This window comes from Osmerus mordax, chromosome 12, assembly GCF_038355195.1.
Source record: "Osmerus mordax isolate fOsmMor3 chromosome 12, fOsmMor3.pri, whole genome shotgun sequence".
NCBI classification, from domain to species: Eukaryota; Metazoa; Chordata; class Actinopteri; order Osmeriformes; family Osmeridae; genus Osmerus; species Osmerus mordax.
The window spans coordinates 3,370,510-3,394,205 of record NC_090061.1 but is presented as its reverse complement, the minus strand read 5'-3'; the positions used below and the strand labels follow the sequence as shown (position 1 = coordinate 3,394,205).

General features: G+C 51.5%; 2 protein-coding genes across 2 annotated transcripts in view; both read left to right on the top strand.

The window, feature by feature from the left end:
• afg2a (AFG2 AAA ATPase homolog A) overlaps positions 1-18,997 on the top strand; it is a 64,078-nt gene extending 45,081 nt beyond the window's left edge. The window contains exons 16-17 of the mRNA XM_067247384.1: positions 7,952-8,116; positions 18,554-18,997. Of these exons, the coding sequence (XP_067103485.1) occupies positions 7,952-8,116; positions 18,554-18,730 (342 nt within the window). The 3' untranslated portion in view covers positions 18,731-18,997. The remainder of the gene's footprint in view (positions 1-7,951; positions 8,117-18,553) is intronic.
• A 1,149-nt stretch (positions 18,998-20,146) lies between these two features.
• Positions 20,147-23,495, top strand: spry1 (sprouty homolog 1, antagonist of FGF signaling (Drosophila)). The gene is made up of 2 exons (XM_067248396.1): positions 20,147-20,658; positions 22,347-23,495. The coding sequence occupies exon 2, from the start codon at positions 22,402-22,404 to the stop codon at positions 23,461-23,463; it is 1,062 nt and encodes a 353-aa protein (XP_067104497.1). The 5' UTR covers positions 20,147-20,658; positions 22,347-22,401; the 3' UTR covers positions 23,464-23,495.
• The last annotated feature ends 201 nt before the right edge of the window (positions 23,496-23,696 follow it).

Here is a 23,696-nt window from a genome sequence, read left to right as displayed (position 1 = left end):
TTGGCATTGTATTTAGTAAACACTTTTATCCGAAGCAACATGCAAATACAGGTAGACAGAGCCCTCCTAGTTTTATGTGTGTGTGTGCTGACGGTGCTGCTGTAATGGTGCTTGTTATTGTGCTGGTTAGAGCAGAGGGCAGTCTGTCTCCTGATTCACTGCGGGGTCCTGTGGCTTTGTGAGGTGTCCTCTCACATGCCTGTCTGGAAGCGCCACCTGTTGTTGTCCTCCTCCGTGTTGGGAGCAGCGCCGGGCAGGAAGTCCTGGTGGCCCAACCTGGAGCAGGAAGTGACCGTGTCGGAGTGTGGAGGCAGGATCTGGGCCTTATTCAGACGTCTCGGGTGCTCCTAGACCCCACAGCTCCCTCTCTCTCTCGCCCCACAGCTCCCTCTCTCTCTCGCCCCACAGCTCCCTCTCTCTCTCGACCCACAGCTCCCTCTCTCTCTCGCCCCACAGCTCCCTCTCTCTCTCTCACCCCACAGCTCCCTCTCTCTCTCACCCCTCAGCTCCCTCTCTCTCTCACCCCTCAGCACCCTCTCTCTCTCACCCCTCAGCTCCCTCTCTCTCTCGCCCCTCAGCTCCCTCTCTCTCTCGCCCCACAGCTCCCTCTCTCACCCCGGCCCCACAAGCTCCCTCTCTCGCCCCAGCCCCACAGCTCCCTCTCTCTCTCGCCCCGGCCCCACAGCTCCCTCTCTCCCCTGTCTTCATTACACTCCCTTTTGTGCTCCCGTTTCTTTCTCCCCTTCTACCTCTTATTCAGGTGATGGGGGGGGGGGGGGGGGGGTAAAGAGAGTTTGAAGTTTGTTGGAGGCTGTCGGGGTGGTGTCCTCTCTTCCACCACCCCCCCCCCTACACACACACACACACCCACCCCCCTGCCTGAAAGGGAATACGGTGTTTTCAGCATAAAAGGCTTGGCGCTGTCAACAGAGAGGGTATCCACCATTCCTGAGGAACACACACTGCCTGGAGCTACAGTTTCTGGGCAGCAGAGAGGGGTGGAGACAGGGGGAGTAGGGTAGCAAAGAGGGGTGGAGACAGGGGGAGTTGGTAGCAGAGAGGGGTGGAGATGGGGAGGGGGCCAAAGAGGGGTGGGGTGAGGGCAGCAGAGAGAGGTGGAGACAGAGGGAGAGGGGGCAGATAGGGGTGGAGACAGGGAGATGGGGGCAGATAGGGGTAGAGACAGGGGGAGGGGGTTGAATGCAGGTGTTTGGATTACCAGGCTGTTTGATAGTGATAGTAACAGTTCACCCAGCGTTGCCGTGGCAGCGAGCCAGGACAGCTCTTCTGAGGTGAGGCCGGGGGGGGAAGCGGGATGGGCGGAGGTGTTGTGTACACAAAGGCCAGGTAAACCTAGCGGCCGCTCCGCTGGGACCAGAACAGGTTTGTCGTCGCTTCAGTTACGATCCCGCGCTGGAGCCAGGCCGGGGACGTGGACCACGTCTCCTCGAAATCTGACACAGGTCTTCACATGCGTGGGGAGAGAGGGAGAGAGGGAGGGAGGGAGGGAGGGAGGGAGGGAGGGAGAGAGGGAGGGAGGGAGGGAGGGAGAGAGGGGAGGAGGGAGGGAGGGAGGGAGGGAGGGAGGGAGGGAGGGAGGGAGGGAGGGAGGGAGGGAGGGAGGGAGGGAGGGAGGGAGGGAGGGAGGGAGGGAGGGAGGGAGGGAGGGAGAGAGGGAGGGGAGGGAGAGAGGGAGGGAGAGAGGGAGGGAGGGGCATTCTCTTTTCTTTCAGGATGTTCAAGTACTGGGTGGCTAATTGCTATTTTGTGAATCACATTTAACTAGTCTTTATTTGCTTCCTTTTTCCCCCCTTAATTAAGCCTGTTGACAGGGTTTCCCCGGTCTAGCTTCCCCTCCGCCCCCCAACACACACACACACAATTACACCCACACACACACACTTCTAAACCACCACTGCTGGTCTGGCATGCTCTCTCCCTCCTCTCTTTCCTCTCCCTCCTCTCTTTACTTGCTGTCTCTCTCTCCCTCCTCTCCCTCTGTCTCTCTCCTTTCTCCCTGCCCTCCCCCCCCCCCCCTGCTCCTGGGCTCCTGCTCAGACCCCGGTGTAGGAGACAAGATGGAGGTATCTTGAAGACAGAGAAAAGAACAGCCTCTGTCATCTCTCTGTTTCTCTCTTGCTCTCTCTCCTTCTCTCTCATCTCTCCCTCTTCTACTTACATACACACACAGACACACACACACATACACACCTCCCAGCCAGCAGTCTCACTTTGGGGAGAGGGTAAACAGGATGATGGTTAGATTCACGGGAGTGGAAACTGATCTCCCCTAGTCAGCCTTGTCACTCAGCAATGTGTGTGTTTATGTTTGCGTGTGTGTGTCTATGTGCAACGCGTTGTGTGTCTCTGCACGTGTGTGTGTGCGCGCAAGTGGATGTGAGTGAGAGAGAGGAGAGTGGGGGAGAGACTGTGTGTGTGCAGGGCTGTGTTTATGTGTGTGTGTGTGTGTGTGTGTGCAGGGCTGTGGTTATGTGGTGTGCAGGGCTGTGTTTACATGTGTGTGTGTGCAGGGCTGTGGTTACGTGTGTGCACGTTTTTGTGGAGGGCTGATCCGACTGACCTGGGGATGATGATGATGGTGGTGGTAGAGGGACAACTTCAACAGTTTCTCTTGGGTACATTCATGAATTGTAACACGGTATCTCAAACGTGTCACACACTGTAATTGCAGATCGATGCTGTGAAGTCCCTCTTTATACATCTGTACATGACGGGAGGTGGGGAACAGCAGGGGGAAGAGGGGGGGGGGAAACACGTTGAGAATGAGGGTGAAGAGAGAGACAGGACAGTTGTGCCGTGTTCCCTGGAGAGGTTACGTTTAGACATTTAGTCATTTAGCAGACGCTCTTATCCAGAGCGACTTACAGTAAGTACAGGGACATTCCCCCGAGGCAAGTAGGGTGAAGTGCCTTGCCCAAGGACACAACGTCATTTAGCAGAGCCGGGGATCGAACCAGCAACCTTCTGATTACTAGCCCGATTCCTTAACCGCTCAGCCACCTGACTCACTAGGTTGTGTTTGGTGCTGAGCGCACGCTACATGTCGACTCCGCACTGTTCCATGCTGGGTTATAGAAACCAGACGGGTTCACGCCCAGCGCTCAAGCCAGCAGGAAGAAACTGGGAACTGCGGACAGCTCACAGGAAACACCTCTTTATAAAGCAAACATACATGGATTTTATGGCAGTCGTTTTACTGCTATTTTATTCCGGGCTCCAATGACGAGACATTTCACCATGGACCTGCATCGTTTGCTCTGCTTTTCCTCACCTTGTTTGGTGGCCCACTTCCACTCGGTCCACTTAGCCTTTTATTTGTGTGTCTAACAGCTTTTTCTTTCCTCCTCTTATCAAAATAGGAATGAGGCACTTTTTGTCAGCGGCCATTTTGGTTGCAGGGCTGTGAGGCAGTAGGAGGTTGTTTGGACAGGGTGGGTAGGAGACCTAACTACCTCAGCAGCTGTGTCCGTGTTCACACTGTCAGCCCCCCCCCCCACACACACACACACGCACACACACATAAACACACGCTTGTTTCTATCCAAAGCGACATACAAATACTGCACATAGAAAGTACACAGAAGATTACATTCAGTCAGATTAAGGATCAGAAGTGCAGCGTACTAACTCTGTCACTCTGTGTTTACCACACTGCAGTGTGTACAACTGTTGATCCATACTTTTTTATTTTAGTATCCTATCCTATAGGTTATTTGTGGTGCAAAGAAGAGGACAGGAAGGGTGAGCTGATTGGACAGGAAAAGGTTAACCAGAGCAGTGACCTGATTGGACAGGAAGGAGTTAACTAGAGCAGTGACCTGAGTGACTGGTTGGCTAGGAAGTGGGTTAACTAAAGAGCTGATTGGACAGGGAGGGGTTAACTAAAGAGCTGATTGGACATGAAGGGGTTAACTAAAGAGCTGATTGGACAGGAAGGGGTTAACTAAAGAGCTGATTGGACAGGAAGGGGTTAACTAAAGAGCTGATTGGACAGGAAGGGGTTAACTAAAGAGCTGATTGGACAGGAAGGGGTTAACTAAAGAGCTGATTGGACAGGAAGGGGTTAACCAGAGAGCTGATTGGACAGGAAGGGGTTAACTAAAGAGCTGATTGGACAGGAAGGGGTTAACCAGAGAGCTGATTGGACAGGAAGGGGTTAACCAGAGAGCTGATTGGACAGGAAGGGGTTAACCAGAGAGCTGGTTGGACATGGTGGCCTTGCCTGCCGGATGCAAGTTTGACTCAAGGGCAAAATCCAGAATGAAAGCCTCTCAGTCTTGAACCAATGCCAACTATGCTCTCTGTCACTCTGTCTCCCCTTCTCTCTCTCTCCCTTCCTCCCTCTCTGTCACTCTGTCTCCCCTTCTCTCTCTCTCTCTTCCTCCCTCTCTGTCGCTCTCCCTCCTTCTCTCTTTCTGCTCTCTCTCTCCTCTCCCCTCCTCTTTCTTTCCCTCCTTTCTCCATTGCTCCTAACTCGCTACGTGCCTCAAACCTTTCTCCACCCTCTCCTGGCATCAACACCCTCTTACCTGCCCACCCTCCTGTCCTGTGCCTGTCTTCTCGTCTCCTACTCCCCTCCCCCTGATCAGACCCCCGCCCTGGCCCCCCCTGGGCCCCAGCGAGGCAGCCCCTGCGAGGCAGCCCCAGCGAGGCAGCCCCCAGCGAGGCAGCCCCAGCGAGGCAGCCCCAGCGAGGCAGCCCCAGCGAGGCAGCCTCAGCGAGGCAGCCCCTGCGAGGCAGCCCCTGCGAGGCAGCCCCAGCGAGGCAGCCCCTGCGAGGCAGCCCCAGCGAGGCAGCCCCAGCAGGGCAGCCCCAGCGAGGCAGCCCCTGCGAGGCAGCCCCTGCGAGGCAGCCCCAGCGAGGCAGCCCCCAGCGAGGCAGCCCCAGCGAGGCAGCCCCAGCGAGGCAGCCCCTGCGAGGCAGCCCCAGCGAGGCAGCCCCAGCGAGGCAGCCCCAGCGAGGCAGCCCCAGCGAGTCAGCCCCAGCGAGGCAGCCCCAGCCTGGTGGCTTGCTTCCAGAGTGACTCACCAGGGCCTCTGCAGATTGTAGACTGACAGGTTTAGGAAACCGCATATAGAAGATGCCTCTGGGCAAGACTACATTCATGTCCCCGCAGGCAAGCCTGCCAGGTAACCAGCCAGCCAGCCAGCCAGCCAGTAAACCACCCAGCCAGTTGAATAGCCAGCTAGCTAACCAGCAAGCTTGGAGTTTGTAGCTGGAGTGTAGAGGTAGGAGTTTGTAGCTGGAGTGTCCGTCCCTTAGTAAACACAGCAAAGCTGAGGACGAGGTGCATTCCTGGCTGGTTAGAGAGTGGAGGGAACCTTCAGGGACAGGAAGCCATCTGTCAGTAGAGGATGATCGTGTCTCGAGAAAGATGTCTGGAATGACGGTTGTTGTTATCCACAGTCAAACCTGCAGCTCCAGCTTTCTGTTGTGATCAGCTTGGCTGGTTGCAGGCGCAGCCACAGTTGACTTGACTGCGGTCTGTGTGGCTTGCTGCTGCGCTCGTCCCAACAGCAGGCTGCTGAGTTGTGGTGCAAACTATCTGGAAATCAGATAGATAATGCAAGTGTGTTTTGTTGTTGTTCTAGCAGTTTCTATCGAGCCATTAATCCTAGTATGAGACGAAGAACTCTATGGCCACCAGAATTGTTCCATCGTAGTTATATGACAGTTGTAAAGTGTAAATCCTGTTTTCCCCTCCCAGTGGAACCTACTGAAAGATCTAGCCAGTGTCCAGCAGCGTGCGTCGGTGCTTCCTGGACGTGTTACAGTCCTCCTGCGCTCAGGTGGAACACTGCTCGAGTGACAGGAAGATGTCTACGGCCGCTTCGCATGCCAGCCAAGTATTTGTCTTTTGGGGTTCCCCCTCCCTCGCCTGTGTCCACCCCTCAAACCCCCCCCCCCCCTCCCTCCCTCCATCCACCCCCCTCCCTCATTTCCCCCCTTGCTCCTCTTCCCCCTTCACTTTACCCCCTCCTCCTTCTTCTACTCCCCCTTTCCTCAATTGCCCCCCCCCCCCCCCCCTCACCCACTCCCTCGGATCCTTGAAAACAGGACGTGTATCTTGTTAAGTGATGGATGGCCCCCTGCTCTTGCTGAGAGAAAGAAAGAAAAAAATGCTCTTTCTTTGCCTCCGGGGCAGTCAGACGAGTTTAGCAGTCTGGGAGCTGAGACTGTCGTCTGTGAGATTGTCGTTTGTGGGACTGAAGGCTGGACGAGTGCACACACACTGACGAGTCAAACAGCAGCTTTGCATAGAGGATCCAGCTTTTTGCATGCAAGGAAGGTTCCCATAATGGGGTGTTACATATTGTATCTAAAATCAATGTCAGTGTTCAGTATCTTCCCCTCAGTATTGTTTTTCCGAAACTATGTAGGCTGTGTGTGTGTGTGTGTGTGTGTGTGTGTGTGCAGGCGTGTATGTGTGCACGTGTGTGTATGTGTGCACGTGTGTGTGTGTGTGCAGGCGTGTGAGTGTGTGCGTGCGTAATCGAGGTCGGCAGGTTTGCGTGCGGCCACCACATTCTTCCAGGGAGAACGGCAGAGGAAGTGTCCCTGGCACGTCGACAGCGGAGCGGAGCTGGCTGGGCCTGCGGTGACAAACAACCCTCTCTCCCCTCCCTCCCCTCCGCCTCGCCCTCCCTCCCTCCCCCCCTCCCCCCCTCGTGAGAAGAGCCATGCAAGAGAAGGGCCAACTCCCGTATTTCTGTCCCAGACGTGTCATCGAGTGTACGATCCTGCTGCCAGCATCTTTATGATTTTCCTTCGCAGCCCTGGGGTCCGAAGATCCCAGCGTTTGATGTTGCACTTCAGACATGGCGCCGTTTTGCCGCTTCGTGCCGTGTGATACAGCCGTTGACTTGTTACTGTTGCACTGTAGTTGAGGTACGACTGTTGCTCTGTGCCTGGTAGTCTAGATGTGGTTTCTTTGCTCTGAGCCTGGGAAACCCGTTCCTCGACTCCCAAAACACTGTTACTGTCCGACCATTACACTTCCCAATCCTTGATTTTTGCTGCTGTAATTTCTTAGTTATTTGTACGTCACTTTGGATAAAAGCTCTCATTCATAAAGATCCTCTTTAAAGATCCTCCCCCAGCTGAACTCGGTCGCTTTGTTGTTTCTGGGTCCTGTTGGCAGAGCCCATGCAGGAGGAATCAGAGGGGAAAAAAGAAAGTGTTCCCTTTGTTAGTGAGCGCTGTGTTGTGGTTACCCAAGGAAAGATACAGTACCTGTGTTTGCTGATGTTTTCCCCTCTCAAACGTTCCACATTGCAAAGCGTAGACAGATTTAAAAAAACAATTATATCTATATATATATACACACACACATAAGGGAAGGATGTTTCTGGGCTTGAAAGGCCTTGGTGTATCCACAGGCTTGGTGGAGGGATGTGACAGGGACGTAAACAGAGTTCAAAGGTTATTATCTGCTCTAACTACCCTTCAGAGATCATCATGCAGGACGGACAGCGCTGTCGTCTGTCTCTGTCACATCAGAGGCGGTGGCGTCTGGTGCACCAGCGAGGGGTCAAAGGTCACCGAGATACGGCTTGTAGAGGAGCTGGAATGGCTGACAGGAAGCAGTGTGCTGCACACACTGCTTCCTGTCACATGTCTCTGTGAGGCCTCATTCAGACTCGGCTCTAATGAAAGCTCAGCTGTGCTTCTGTGTCTAGGGTCATGTTCTACAGCTACGTTCTGTGTCTAGGGTCATGTTCTACAGCTACGTTCTGGTTCTCTGTCTAGGGTCATGTTCTACAGCTACGTTCTGGTTCTGCGTCTAGGGTCATGTTCTACAGCTACGTTATGATTCTGCGTCTAGGGTCATGTTCTACAGCTACGTTCTGGTTCTGAGGGTAGGTTGGGCTAGGTTTAGGTTCTGAGACTACTAGGTTCTGACCCCTGACCTCTGACCTCTGTCTCCCAGGCCCTGATGCGACCCGGTCGTCTGGACAGGATTGTCTACGTGCCCCTCCCAGATGCCGCCACGCGCCGGGAGATCTTCTCTCTGCAGTTCCGCAGCATGCCCGTGGGCCCGGACGTGAGCCTGGACGAACTGGTGACCCGGACGGAGAAGTACTCGGGTGCCGAGGTGAGGTCACACAGAGCGGCCTGTGTTTTTACCGGACACATCGCCTTTAACCGTTACAGGAAACCAGGCGTTGTGGTTGGGATGTTGTTTGCCTGCCGTGCAGGCTCTGTTGTGTCTGGGCTGCAGCAAGGCGCTGCCTCACAGTGGACCTGAAACCAGAGCACAAACACGGCTCCGTCCTGTGTGAGTCACCTTGCCCTGACGGGGACGCGACGCTTGTGAATCTGCTCCAGCTAGCCCACATCTCTATTCAGGAAAAAGCAGTTGGATTTGGCTTTTGAAGGACCTTTTGAATTGAACAAGGGAAGAAAAAAACAAACTTGTGTTGTCCACCGGGTTGTTATATTTAAATGGGCTTCTGCACATGCCCAGACACAACCCTTACGTGTAATCCCCAGCTAACAACAGAGTCGCAGTACACCAGCACATCCATTTCAACACAGCTTTTGTCTGGACTGAAAGGGAATCGTGTCCCATCACAAACCACATCCCTTCTTTAATACAGAGAAAATACTTTTTTTTTTTTTTTACTGCTTGTGCGTACACACATAAGCTTTAGCATACGTACACACACACTCGCTCATATACACACACACACACTCGCTCATATACACACACACACACTCGCTCATATACACACACACACACACTCGCTCATATACACACATGCACACTAGCTCATATACACACATGCACAAAGCACATACAGAAGCACGTGTACACACAAAGCACATTCACGCATAAACAATGGCACACACACACACACATTGTTGAGCTACAGATTTATCTCTGGGGGAACTGATTAAAAACATGCATGTCCACATGCCCTTATTAGGAGATGAATCAACGCACAAACACATAGGAGTAATATCCTTCAAATATACACCCCTTTCCCACCCAGTCTAACTGCCACCCAGTCTAACTGCCACCCAGTCTAACTGCCACCCAGTCTATCTAACCCCCTTCATGTACAACCTGCCCCCCCCCCCCCCTCTAGAAGCAGCTTCGCTATGGAAACATCTGTATTTAAATCTATTTCAAACTATCATGTAAGTGTCTAACAGGGTTGACGTTGCATACACATATAATAAATTGCTCTTAATTAAAATAATTTAACATCCTGAAATGACACAATACCTTTTTCTGAAAGTTTAACATAGAATAGAAAAACAAATGTAACTTTTCAAAATGTAAAAGGTCCTCTCTTGGTGGAATGACCCTGAAGGAGGTATGCACAGGAAGCCCAAACAGGGATATCAGGTGTTCCTCATCTGGGTGTTGAAACACAACTGACACCCTGGAGTAGCATGCTTTCACTGACATGTCTCTGGTTAACCGGTAGCAGGGCTGGAGGGTGCGGGGCTGGAGGGTGCGGGGCTGGAGGTGGCGGGGCTGGAGGTGGCGGGGCTGGGGGTGGCGGGGCTGGGGGTGGCGGGGCTGGAGGGTGCGGGGCTGGAGGTGGCGGGGCTGGAGGTGGCGGGGCTGGAGGGTGCGGGGCTGGAGGTGGCGGGGCTGGGGGTGGCGGGGCTGGGGGTGGCGGGGCTGGGGGTGGCGGGGCTGGAGGTGGCGGGGCTGGAGGTGGCGGGGCTGGAGGTGTGACGGTGGAGAGGGGGCTTGTTGTGCGGGCAGGAGGTGGTGTATGGATTCCTTGCTTCCAGGGAGTTAGCTTGATAAGGAAACCTCGTAAATCACCAATCAATGCTCTTATTGGAATTGGAGACCACTCACCAGAGTCCAATTTCATTTTCTCTCTCTGTCTCTCTCACACACTCTGTCTCTCTCCCTCTCCCTCAGTTTTGTCTCTGTCTCCCTCTCCCTTAGTCTGTCTCTCTCTCTCTCCCTCTCCCTCAGTTGTCTCTCTCTCTCCCTCTCCCTTAGTCTGTCTCTCTCTGTCTCTCTCTCCCCGTCTCCATCACCTGAAGGGCCCCAGGAGGATCCTGGGCTGAGCTGCATGTCTGTAAACACACTTGGCAGGACTCCAGTCTGTCTGTCCCTGAGTACCTGCTTTTACCTTCCCTGTCTGGGTGGGCAGAGGTGGTCTGTCTGGACAGACAGACAGACACATGGGCATGCAGGCAGACAGGCACACAGACACAGAAAGACAGACAGACAGACAGGCAGAAAGACAGGCACATAGACAGGCAGGCAGCGGAGAGAAAGGTAGTCAGACAGGAAGGCAGGGAGACAAGCGGGGGTCGGAGGTCGGGGGCTCAGGTGACGCCTCAGTCAGGGCGGTCTGTCTACCTGAAGCACTGACTTTAATTACATTCCTGGGAACTGAGACTGCAGGGGAGGTGTAGTCTCTTGTTGAAATCACCTCTTCCTCCCCCCACCCCCATCCTCACAGGATACTTGCCCAGAGTGACATCTGGTTTCCACCCCCCCCTGCCCCCCCCCCCACACACACACACCTTAACTGCTACTGCCCCCCTCCCCGTCCATCTCCTCTCAACAGAAGCAACATTTGATGCCGTCATTGCCTTGTGTTGTCACCAAGATGGGAAGGCGCTCATCTACTCTTCTTACCTTGTGATCAAGCCCTGACAGGAACGTTGAGGTTTCTGACTCTGCACAGAGAGGCCTACCTCTGCCTGCAGCCACAGTTCAGACCTGAGGCCCTGCCAGCTAGCGTTAGCTTCGCTACATGAGGTGTTTTCTAAGTTGAGTTCAAGCTAGCCTGCGTTTGAAGACTAACGCTAGCCTGCATAGCTTCAGAAATGGAGATGGTACGTTAAGTAGCGTTCAGTCTAGCGTTAGTTTCCCTATAGGAGGTGTTGTTTTACGTAGTGTTCAAGCTAGCGTTAGCTACCGTACTGGAGAGGTAATCTAAGTAGTGCTAGCGTACGTTTGAAGCCTAGGTGTTAGAGATGTTGGAGATCGCCGACAAAAGCCCGAAATCGTAGGCAAGTCGGAGCTCGCTTCCGTGGCCGACGATTGCAATGTATGAACCAGAGAATGTCTCCGTAGACGGGCTCTGTATGAACTATCAAAGACACGATCGCCGACGCGTCATGTTTCGTCGCAGATGTCAGCGAGATGGACCAGTCTGCGATTCCAACTCGCACTCATGCCATTTGCATCTGTAGCCTATACAGGACTAAGTAGCGTTCAAGCTAGCGATTCAGTGCAGGTCCTACTTTGCATATTAATCGCATTTAATGCATTAGATTCTGTACATTTTGCATATGGCTGCAACGGTATTTTACGTTCAGTCCTTACGTTCTCAAAAGACTAATCAGTCCACAGCAGCTTCACACCCTAGTGGCGTGTCCGAATGTGACCCAAAATCTGAGTCAGTGGAGGGAATGTGTAGGGTGTTTTGTCTGACAGTGGGTGTTGGTGTTGAATGGACCTCGGTCCTGAGAACAGTTGCAGCTTGTGTATTCTTACTGTGACCAGGCATTAGTTGTGACTGGGCTTCAACCTTCAGTGAAGGCATAATATGACTGTGTGCTGTCTCGCTCACAATGTCTTGTGTAGTTTGTGTTTAGTCTTGCTGTACTTATCTAGGATGACACATACATAACATAGCCAAGGACTATTCCTAGCCTAAACCACATCCAAAATGAAACTAAATATAACGTGTTCCTGCAGAGAACGCTGTTATCCAAAGCAACCCGTAGAGAGGGAACCTGAAGCCTCTTGTTCTGCAGTTAGAGGCTCTTCCATTGAGCTGTACCTGTCCCCAAAACATAAAGATGTAAACTCGCTTCCACACACATTTACACATACATACATACAACCCACATGTACACACAACCTGCACGCAGACAACACACACTCGTACCCCCCCAACACACACACACACACACACACACACACACACACCACACACCACACACCACACACCACACAACACACAACACACAACACACAACACACAACACACAACACACAACACACAACACACAACACACAACACACAACACACACACACACAACACACAACACACAACACACACACACACACGTGAAGGGCAAACAGACAGGGGCCAGATCAGAGCTGTGGTGTGGCGGCTCCTCTCCTCCCAGAGCAGTGCAGGCTTGTTTACTAAACATGCCATCCCTCCTTCCCAGGGCCGGAGAGAATGTGCCGCTCTCATTCCGCTGATTAACGGGCAAGGACAAATATGCCCTTAAAAGCCAGGCCCTGTTTTCCCCCCAACACAGCACTACAGGGCTCATGCCTTCATGCAGGTGCTATCTTACCCCAAATGCCTCCCTCTCCCCTCTCCCCAGCCTCCCTCTCCCCTCTCCCCAGCCTCCTCCTCCCCTTTCCCCAGCCTCCTCCTCCCCTCTCCCCAGCCTCCTCCTCCCCAGCCTCCTCCTCCCCTCTCCCCAGCCTCCACACCCCCTTTCCCCAGCTTCCCTCTCCCCAGCCTCCACACCCCCTTTCCCCAGCTTCCCTCTCCCCAGCTTCCCTCTCCCCAGCTTCCCTCTCCCCAGCCTCCACACCCCCTCTCCCCAGCTTCCCTCTCCCCAGCCTCCACACCCCCTTTCCCCAGCTTCCCTCTCCCCAGCTTCCCTCTCCCCAGCTTCCCTCTCCCCAGCCTCCCTCTCCCCTCTCCCCAGCCTCCTCCTCCCCTTTCCCCAGCCTCCCTCTCCCCAGCCTCCCTCTCCCCAGCCTCCTCCTCCCCTTTCCCCAGCCTCCCTCTCCCCAGCCTCCCTCTCCCCAGCCTCCCTCTCCCCAGCCTCCCTCTCCCCAGCCTCCCTCTCCCCAGCCTCCTCCTCCCCTTTCCCGAACCTCCCTCTCCCCAGCCTCCTCCTCCCTTCTCCCCAGCATCCCTCTCCCCAGCCTCCCTCTCCCCAGCATCCCTCTCCCCAGCCTCCCTCTCCCCAGCATCCCTCTCCCCAGCCTCCCTCTCCCCAGCCTCCCTCTCCCCAGCCTCTTTACCCAGCCTCCCTCTCCCCTCTCCCCAACCTCCCTCTCCCCAACCTCCCTCTCCCCAGCCTCCCTCTCCCCAGCCTCCCTCTCCCCAGCCTCCCTCTCCCCAGCCTCCCTCTCCCCTCTCCCCAGCCTCCCTCTCCCCAGCCTCCCTCTCCCCAGCCTCTTTACCCAGCCTCTCTCCCCAGCCTCCCTCTCCCTCTCCCCAGCCTCTCTCCCCAGCCTCCCACTTCCCAGCCTCCCTCTCTCCTCTCCCCAGTCTCTCTCCCCAGCCTCCCTCTCTCCTCTCCCCAGCCTCTCTCCCCAGCCTCCCTCTCCCTCTCCCCAGCCTCCCTCTCCCTCTCCCCAGCCTCCCACTGCCCAGCCTCCCTCTCTCCTCTCCCCAGCCTCCCTCTCTCCTCTCCCCAGCCTGAAATGTTGTTGCACCATGCCTCCTGGCTGAGACGTGACTCTGCACTGTTACTGGTAAATTCAGACCATTCCTTGACTCTGGAAATACTGTTATTATCAACTACATATGCACTTCTGATCCTTGATCTTCTGCTGTACTTTCTGAATGCATTACTTGCATGTCGCTTTTGATAAAAGCATCTGCTAAAATGAATCAAATGTAGTAGGTAATGGAAGAGGTTCTGGGTAGGAAGATGCCTCCATGCACTAAAAAAACTGAGCTTCAAAGGGAAGTGTAGTTTCTGTCCAAAGATGGTTCCTGCCGGCTTCTTCACCCTGCCTGGCACCACACTGCAGAGAACCAGCAAGCAACAACCAAGTAAATCAACCGTGTTTTCTATGGAATCTGAATTCCTCCGGCAGATCCCTGCCAAGAACCTCCACCTTCACCCCTCACTCTCTTTTTATGGTTGTGTGCCATGTTTCCATTCTGCACTCACCCCCGTCACCCCCCTTAAACCAGCCGCCCCCTCTTGCCTTGTAATCTTAAAGAGGTTTCACATGGGACTGTGGTCTGGCCTTGTTGTACTTGGCAGCATCCTGTCACTGCAGACACTTCCTCTTTGCCTTTTTTTTTCGAGGATGAAACGTTTTTATTTCTGTCCGGGGCCCTGGCCCCATGCCGTTTGATTTGTATATTATTTAATTTCCTCTCTGAAAATTGGATGCAGTGTGGCTCTCTCCTGGAGGGTGGGGAGGGGGGGGGGCAGGGCAGGAGGATGCAGTCAATATTTTGGCGTTTGCTTAAGAGCACTGCTAGGAGCCAATATCATCCCTAGAGCTGGAACACAGCCTGATTATAAGAGGCCGCAGGCATAGAGTGTGTGTGTGTTTGTTGTCAGTGTGTGTGTGTGTGTGTGTGTGTGTGTGCATTTATGTGGTGTGTTTGCATGTATACCTGTGCATGTATGTGCAAGTGTGTGTGTTAGTGAGAGTATGTTTGAGTATATAAATGTGAGAGTTTGTGCAGTGTGTGTTCGTGCATGCGCAGGCTTGCGTATTTGTGCAACATGCTGCAATGAAAAAGTATATTTGTGTGTGTGTTTGAGAGAGAGTGCTTCTGTACCCACACACACCCGTGTCTGGCTTCATGTGTGCCATAGAGCAGGACTGGGTTAGGGTCAGGGTCATGGCTGGTGAAGTAGCGTAGCCAGGGCTGATGTAGCCTAGCCAGGGCTGATGTAGCCTAGCGAGGGCTGATGTAGCCTAGCCAGGGTTGATGTAGCCTAGCCAGGGATGATGTAGCCTAGCGAGGGCTGATGTAGCGTAGCCAGGGCTGATGTAGCCTAGCGAGGGCTGATGTAGCCTAGCCAGGGCTGATGTAGCCTAGCCAGGGATGATGTAGCCTAGCGAGGGCTGATGTAGCGTAGCCAGGGCTGATGTAGCCTAGCCAGGGCTGATGTAGCCTAGCCAGGCTACTGTTGTAACCTAGCCAGGCTGGTGTAGCCTGCTAATGAGCCAGCCTCCAACTCTGGGGAAAACTCTGATGTCATCCCCTGTTTAACAACCTCTCTGCCAAGATCTTCTTTCCTGCACCAGGGGCCACTGTGGAGGACAGGCCTTCCTGGTCCTCCGTTTCCCTAATGACTCTGCCTGCCCCTTCCAATGAAAGAACCAACAAAGAACTGACCTCAATGTGACTAGCGAACTGCAGGAACGTATCATTATGGTGTTCCACTGACTGCACCCTACCCTCGCTTCTTACCGTTGGGGAAATATGATGACAGACGCTCAGTGGCCTCCACAATCATTTCTTCAAATTGTGCGTGCATGCGTGTGTGCTTGTGTGTGTATGTGTGTGGACAAGCATATGTGCATGCCTGTGTGTGTGTGTGTGTGTGCGTGTGTTTCAGAGCTCATTGGTCCGGGGTTGGGCAGTGCAGATAAAAGCAGCGAGGAGTGAGTGGAAACAAGCGTGTGGTCGGAGCAGGAGGAGACGGCAGCGTTTCAGGAGTGTGTCCATCCCTCTCCTGCGTCCTGCCTGAATCACTGCGGTCCAAACTGCTCCCAGGCCAGCTCACTGTGGTCGTTTGACTGGCAGAAGGATTGTGTAGGATCCCTCCACGACTGGACTTGGGTGTAGCTTGTCTGCTAAATCAAAACATCATTATTACTCGAGTTGAGCTCTATGATAGGTCTATCGGAAAAAAAGTCTGCAAGTTATTCCCGTTGCATGAGATGCCGCGAAACTATTTTTGAGCTATGAAAAAAAAACGTCCACTATGTGTACTGCGATGCTTCCAGTTACCTTGTGGTTATTTGTCACACAAACACTTTGACTTTATTTTCTTTTACGTTTAATTAATTAGACGCGTTTAAATCAGTCCTTCGCCCCCACCACACGGTGAAACACCTCCCAATTTTTCGCTCCCACTTAACGACGGCTGCCGCCCGTCAGGTCCCCGCACCAGCCACATTACCCACCCGGCCCTCCGTATATTTAAGTGATTGCTGACATAATTTATGAAGGGAATGAAAAATAAGGTCTGCATTGCAATAAAACCTCGATCCATAACTTAGGCGGCCTGCCACAAGCTTGGCCCCCTTGGTTTCTGTGCGTCTGCAGTTTCCTGCGAGGGGCCCTCTTCAGGGGGGGCTGTTCGCTGGCTCCAGGCTGCACATGCCTCCACGTTTACAAACAAACGGGCTGTTTTGCTCGGCCTGTTTACCGTGTGCGATTCCAGAAAGCCACAAAGGCAAACATGCACCAAAAACACTGGAGTGTTCTCACCCCACTGCCCTCATAAAGAAGGAGATATGAATGAGGCTGTGTGTGTTGTGTGTGTGTGTGTGTGTGTGTGTGTGTGTGTGTGTGTGTGTGTGTGTGTGTGTGTGTGTGTGTGTGTGTGTGTGTGACTGGGTGGGGGGTAGAGGAGTAAACAACAAAATAATTTGCAGTTGAGTCATGGGATTGAGGCCCATGTCCCTGCTGTCCAGGGAAAAAGTTCAAGTCCACAATGATTGTATTTGTTTGATGTACATAATACATGGAAACATAATACTAAATACATACTTAATAATCTGAGTGACGCAAAAACCTCAAACATGAGCCAGAGTTTGTGTCTTCTGTCTGAATCATGTTGTTCAGTTGGTCTAACACAAAGCTGAATCATGTTGTTCAGTTGGTCTAACACAAAGCTGAATCATGTTGTTCAGTTGGTCTAACACAAAGCTGAATCATGTTGTTCAGTTGGTCTAACACAAAGCTGAATCATGTTGTTCAGTTGGTCTAACACAAAGCTGAATATGATGTCCTGACATCTGTGCCACACCTGCCACGGCTATGTAGCTCGCCCACCCGCCCGCACACCTCACCCTCCCCGTTCTCTTCTCCAGCCAGTTCTTTGGCTCGTCCCTTCAGGATCAAACCACAGATTTACATGAAAGACACAGTTGTCCTCATTGTTTTTACTCTGCTCACCCCTCGGGTCAGAGGAATTACGTTGCCATCCTTGCCGGAACTGGAAAGGCTTGCCTAAGTGGGATATCAGTTTCCTCTCTTCTGGTTGACTGTGAAAAAACGTACAGGACACAGAAGAAGACTGCAAGACAGTGAGAGGAGGGAGAGGGAGGAAACCAGAGAAAGAGAGTACAAACCTAACTCGGAAACCTTTGAAAGATTATACCAATACATATACTAATACAATACTCCCAAATATTAACAACTTTGTCATGCAAAACTTCTGCGTGTCTCTCATGCTTACAAACCGACTATACTTGTCTCAGGTCGGCCATTTTGTCGGCAGCCTCCGTCGAGCGATGAGCTCAACAGGAACTGACCTCCCACTTCTCTCCTCTGCTCGACGGTTTCTGCTAGTCAGCCAACACTGTACATTAACATTACACTAACCACACAGCAGTACCTATAGTCAGAACGTTGTGTGTCGAGGCCAGCTAATTGCAGGGTTAGGGTTAGTCTGTGCTGTGCCTGTCTGGGAACGGGGGAGTTCACCAAGGGAATGTGTGAGCTCACCGTCCATGTGACTCCTTCTACCCAGTCTGAAATACATTCAGAGCATTTGCAGCCGTTGCAGGTAACAGTATTCTGCTGTGAAGAGAGGCGCAAGGTCTCAGTTGGCCCCCACCCCTCCAGAACCCAGGTGTGTGTGTGTGTGTAGGGGTCTGGTTCTGGGGGACCAGGGTGTGTTGGTCTGGAGTACTAGGGAGTGATATTGCAGTTGAGCTTGGGCAATACTTGAATTATGCCAAGAATGTAAACTCAGCAAATTACTCGACCAGAGTGTAGACATGGCAATGCAGTCCAGGAAATTACTTACCGTATTTCTTCAAATAAACACTGCAGCGTTTATTAAATAACGTTCATTTTTGGTGCAGCGTTTATTTGAGGGCGGCGTTTATTCGAGGGGCGGCGTTTAATTAGTAAGGGTGATCTTGTGAATTGTAGCTGCAGTGCAGCCATAGACAACTTTGTTGCTGGCATTGTGACAAATGAATCGTGCAGCTAAAAACGCAGGTTTCATTTACTACCGCTGACCTCCTTGTCTATTCTTTGTTTGTCTATGAGTGCGGCAACTCCCTTTCTCATTGGCTATCAATTAGGTGTGCGTTGGTAGTACAACTGTCTCAAATACAGGTGTTCTACATTGTGTAGAAATCTGAAGCAGCATGCCGAAACGTTCATACACGTTAGCTTTCAAACAGAAAGTTATGTACATGTGTAATAAATACTGGGGTAGAATTTAACCAATTAAATAACCGTTTTCAGATTTTTTTGGTGCAGCGTTTATTCGAGGGCGGCGTTTATTACACAACGTTCATTTTTGGTGCGGCGTTTATTCGAGGGCAGCATTTATTCAAAGAAATACTCAACGGTATTCAAATGTTGTCCTTTTTTTAAATGAGGTAAAACTCACAATCTTTATCGTCACTAACGTGTCAAAGTGTTGGATAATCTCAAATGTTAACCATGACAACAACAAATATAAAACTTTAATAACATTTTACAGTTCACTGTGTGGTGGTAACCGTGTTCCTTTTTTAACTCGGGATGCTCACAACCACACAGTAATAACCCTATCAGACTGTGTTAGCACGCTGCCTTGTGTTCAGCGTGTCTGACCTCAGTGTGTTTCCTGTCCCAGATAACAGCAGTGTGCAGGGAAGCAGCCCTCCAGGCTCTGCAGGAGAACATCACAGCCCAGAGCATCGCAGCCGGACACTTCCACAGAGCTCTGCAGGCCGTCACGCCCAGGGTCCCGGACGCTCTCATCCAGTCGTACGTCAACTACCAGCAGCAGCGAGGCCTGCGTCTCTTCTGATGTCCCTGGGGAAGAAGGCCAACCTTTAGGACTGTTTAGGACGGAGCAGAGAAGTGTCTCTGTGTTGCAGATGGACACCAGCCAAGGAATGGGACTGTGATAGGAAGGAGATTCTTCTCCTTGTTGCTTTCTAAGGATCCTCTGTCAGTATTTATCTTTTGATTATCGCTTTAGATATATTATTTTTTGGACTGTTGTGGGATTTGGAATCTGATCTGACCAGGTTGTGCATTTCGTAGATTAATGTAATAAATAATGTAGTAAATATGTTGTTACTTAATGTGTTTTGTTCATTTGTTGTAGTATATATTAATGACAAATGTATCCGAGATACATTAACTACTGACGCTTTTTTAATTCCACTGTAATTATTTAATGACAATAATTGGACTATAAAAACTAGCACAAAATGGGGTGTAGCCTATTTAACCTTTAGAATTAAACGTTTTCTCGCGTGTATAAATATATTGCATTCAACTTAGAATAACAGGCATGGCTAGAATATATTGATTGCGTCGTTAAAAAAATCTGTTTAATCGTTGTAATGGTTAGATTTCCGATCACACTTCTGACCGCAGAAGAGTTTCTAGGCGGCAGGCTGTTGTCTGAGATTTCACAGGGAGGACTAGCTTTATTATCCATTTCAGTAAACTACCCTTTTTATGTCGAGGCAAAACATCGCAGAGCAATACGGATGCGGTTTATCAGTTCCTTAACTGTACTCGGTTTTTTTGACGACTCTGTTGGCCCGATGTGACATTGGGGTCATTCATCTATTGATTTTTCCATTTGAAAGGGATAAATTGACTTTGTATTGAACTTCCTTTTCTCATGGATCCGGATGTAGCGCATCCGCGACACCAATCAAACCAGACAGTCAAGAACGGGGGGTGGGGGGGAGACTCTTCCCCTCGCTCGCGGGGTGCCTTTTTCTTAAGGTCGTTCTGAAGCTACATGCGCGCACGGTGAAATCAGAAAAGCTCCCTTGCGTCTGTCCTCTGCCGTCTAACACATTATTTCACTATTTAATCTGTGTACATCGATATTTTAACATGCATACATAGCTTCATTGTTAAATCTGAAGACATTTTAAACTAGAACTAAAGGCTAATCTTGAGTTTCACGGAAACGTGGTTTGGCATAACGTGTCAAACTCGTGGATCTAAGTCTGCGTTAGCTCTCAGTCTTATCTGAAGGCTGAGAGATATTTTGTTTGTTAACCACAGGAACGGAAATTAGTTTTCCCTCTGGTAGGCTTTTTCTGGCGCGTTCCACCTTAAGTACTGCACACATCTCTGTCGCCTGGCCTTCCACATCTGCCCAATGAATTAAGAGCGGATGCGATGTATCCTTTTTCAGTGGACTGAATGGCCAATGGCAGTTGGCTTGTCGAGCAAACACTGAGCCCTACATTCCCATTCATTCAGTGTTAGACAGTGCTGCAGCTTTGGAGAGAGCACGAACGAGACAAGGGTTTGCTTTGAGCGTTAGACAACACGAAATAACTCGCGCCTTTCTACAGATACGCGAAGGGAGACTCTTGGATATATCGGTATTTGTTTGCATTTCGAATTTGTTTGCACAAAGAAACTGAAGTCATTTTAATCACGATCGCTATTCCGCTACCGGACTAACCTGGGTTTCTTGACTACAAATCGGCCTCAAGTGCGCAACTCAAACAGGGTGTCTTACATCTAGCCTCTATCGTGGATTTACTGTTTCTGGAACAGATTGATGTAACTGCGCGTTTAAAACATCAACATTTAGCCTATAAGGATTAACGGAAAGAAGATAAATCCTCACATTTTTTGGAATTAACATTGTCCATTATGAACGTTATCTGCTTTTAAGTTAGTCTGGACAATTTTCTTGGATGGAGTTCTGGTATAATGGTTGATGGATTCGACGTTATGGATGGTTGCATTTAGGTGCGTATTTACCTCTATGTTTTTAAAACGTTTGCCTTAATCATGTCTTTGGTTTTGAAAATATTCACTTGGCTAGAAAAACATTTGCATTTAACTAATATAGCTTGGACAAAAGTAAACTAAAATGCTCCCAGGTTTAAAACTCCGAGTCTGTACATGTTTTGGCATCATTTGCACGAAATGAACTGGTGACTTTGTGTCGAGATAGGTGGCCTCGTGAATTCGCATCTGGTGCTTACATTGATCGCGAGTTGGCAATATCCTTTATGATGTTTGCGTCCGGATCCTACGCTGTCTGCCATACCGGAGGCTATTCGTCCCTTGGAATAGAACCGGGGGGGGTTGATTTGTCAGGGAATACTCTCACGCGCAACTAACAAACACCCCTCCCCCACGGAGGTTGTTTTCATTCACAAGTTTTCCCAGCTAATACGATTCATCCGACCTCAGATCTTACGATTGATATCCTAGCACACTCTGGGGTCCATCACATGGGCCTCCGCTTAGTTTTTAGCGTAAAAAAAAGACGAATCGCCTCTATAATTAAAGACATGCACTTAAATTACAGAAAAATGCATATTTACGTCCCCTTTGACGCGCAATAAAAGCTCCCGTTTTATGTCGGCAAGAAACCTAGTTTGTGGCCGACGGACGACCCAAAGTAGCCAAGCTTGGGCTTTCGAAGCAGAGAGTTGCATAGGCCTGTTTATAAACAGGTTGCCTATACTATCTTATAAAGCAAGTGGCAGTATGTGCGTGTAGATTAAATTGCATTTGTTTAATTGCGTGATTTCAGCAGTTGCATTTGGGAATTAGTTTGTCCTGTGTGTTTAATTTCTACATACAGCGGCACGACCTAAATTAATGTTCATATAAAGTCCCTAACATTATGTATGATTCTGCTTGAGCCAAATAGCTATTCTAGTAGCCTATAAAGTTCTTGGCATCGGGTTTGAAGTTAACTGTCAGAATATCGTGTTTTTTATCATGACCTTAGCTTTTTACCCCATTGTTAAAGCATTTCCTTGAAATCGCTTCTGGTGTCGTATTAGAATACAAATTCTAGTCTCCTTTAGTCCTCTTGGATCGTGTCCTCGTCTCGCCGCCGAGGCGCATTTGAATGTTAACTAGTCATACAAATGTAAATGAGGAGGGGAAGTATTTGTAGGCTACTGAAGTTTGGATGTGTGCTTATTGAAGAAGGTACAAAAAGTCTCGTTAATAGTCAACTTTTCCCGGGTTGCCTCTCTGCAAGGGTTCAAATGTGTCATATTGTGAGGGAAGTTGATGTTTAAGAAACGTGAGGATTTTTTGGGATTCGCTTGAGGATTTAAAAATAAGTATTATTCGCGTGCTGGAGAATTAAGCAGGTTTTTGCATAACAAAACACATTTCGTATGATAACTACACATCTAACAGATTTGATATGTGTGTTACATTTAGTCCTTTGGCTACTGCTTCTGTCTGAGCATCTAGTCACTTCGTTAAATGCACTCCTATCATTTCTGTTGGATATAATGAATATATCCACAACGCGTTACCAGTTCATGAGACCAGAGTTACCAGTTTGCTTTCTTTAAGTAACATTTACGATGTCAGTTATAGTGATTAAAAACACATAACCTTTCATTACGAAAGTCATCCCTCGACCTGCTCTGACGGTGCCCTCTCTCCCCCTCCCCCCGCAGGTTCTCCGATGCATGCCAAGTCCACGGTGAATGTCGGAAGTGGTGATCCCCCCAGATGGAGCTCCAAAGTCAACATGGCCCTGGCCGTTCATTACTGGTGATCCAGCAGTCTCCCCTGGAGGGCCGGCAGAGGTCTGACCTGGACCGGGAGCTCCAGCATGCCGCCATCCTCTCCCTGGACCAGATCAAGGCCATCCGCTCCAGCAACGAGTACAGCGAGGGTCCGTCCGTGGTCCGCCGGCCCCCAGCCCCCCGCATGGCCCCCAGGCCTGAGAAACAAGAGCGGACTCACGAGGTGATCCTCGTCAACGTCAACAACAACAACTACGACCACCGTCCGTCCGCGCTGCACCATCCCAGCGGGGTGCTGCTGGTGTCCGGGGGCCCCTACGGGGGCTCCCGGGCCCCCGGCCTCAGCCGCTCCACCAGCACCGGCAGCGCGGCCAGCTCTGGGAGTAACAGCAGCGCCTCCTCCGAGCAGGGACTCCTAGCCCGCTCCCCGCCCTCCAGGCCCGGCCTGGCCCTGGCCCAGCACCACCACAGAGCCGAGCGGGCAGTCAGGACTCAGCCCCAGCCCAAGGGCCTCCTCCTCCCCCCCCAGCCGGGCCTACACCCCCTGGAGGCCCCGCTCAAGCCCTCGGGGAAGGGGAAGCAGGACTTGCTGGACGGGGTGGGGACGGACGGCCACCAGTTCATCTGCGAGCGCTGCGGGAAGTGCAAGTGTGGCGACTGCACGGCCCCGCGCACGCTGCCCTCCTGCCTGGCCTGCAACGGACAGTGCCTGTGCTCAGCGGAGAGCGCGCTGGAGCACGGCACCTGTATGTGTCTGGTGAAGGGCATCTTCTACCACTGCTCCAACGACGACCAGGGGGACTCTTGCGCCGACCAGCCCTGCTCGCTGTCGCGCTCGCTCTGCTGCTCGCGTTTCCTCTGCATGGGATTAATGTCGGTACTCTTCCCCTGTCTGCTGTGCTACCCGCCCATCAAGGGCTGCCTGAAGGCCTGCCAAGGCTGCTACGACCGGGTCAACAGGCCTGGGTGCAGATGCAAGAACTCTAACACTGTGTACTGCAAACTGGAGAGCTGGTCGCCTCAGGCCCAGGGAAAACCTTCCTGATCCTGGGGGACTAGTCGTGTGTACCTGGGGGAGGGGAGATGGGGGGGGGGGGGAGGGGGGCATGGAGCCCACACACCCAACCCACCCACCTCCTCCACCACCACCTTCTCCTCCATATGGACCTGTTAATGGTTATGCTGATAATAATAGTCACTATCGATGTTTATCAAACATTTGAAGCCCCTGCAACAGTGCAGTCCTGAGAGGAGCTGGGGAGCGATGAAAACCACTCA

What these genes read in the sequence shown, in the direction of transcription:
- spry1 (XM_067248396.1), top strand. Translation starts at nt 22,402, where the DNA reads ATGGAGCTCCAAAGTCAACATGGCCCTGGCCGTTCATTACTGGTGATC.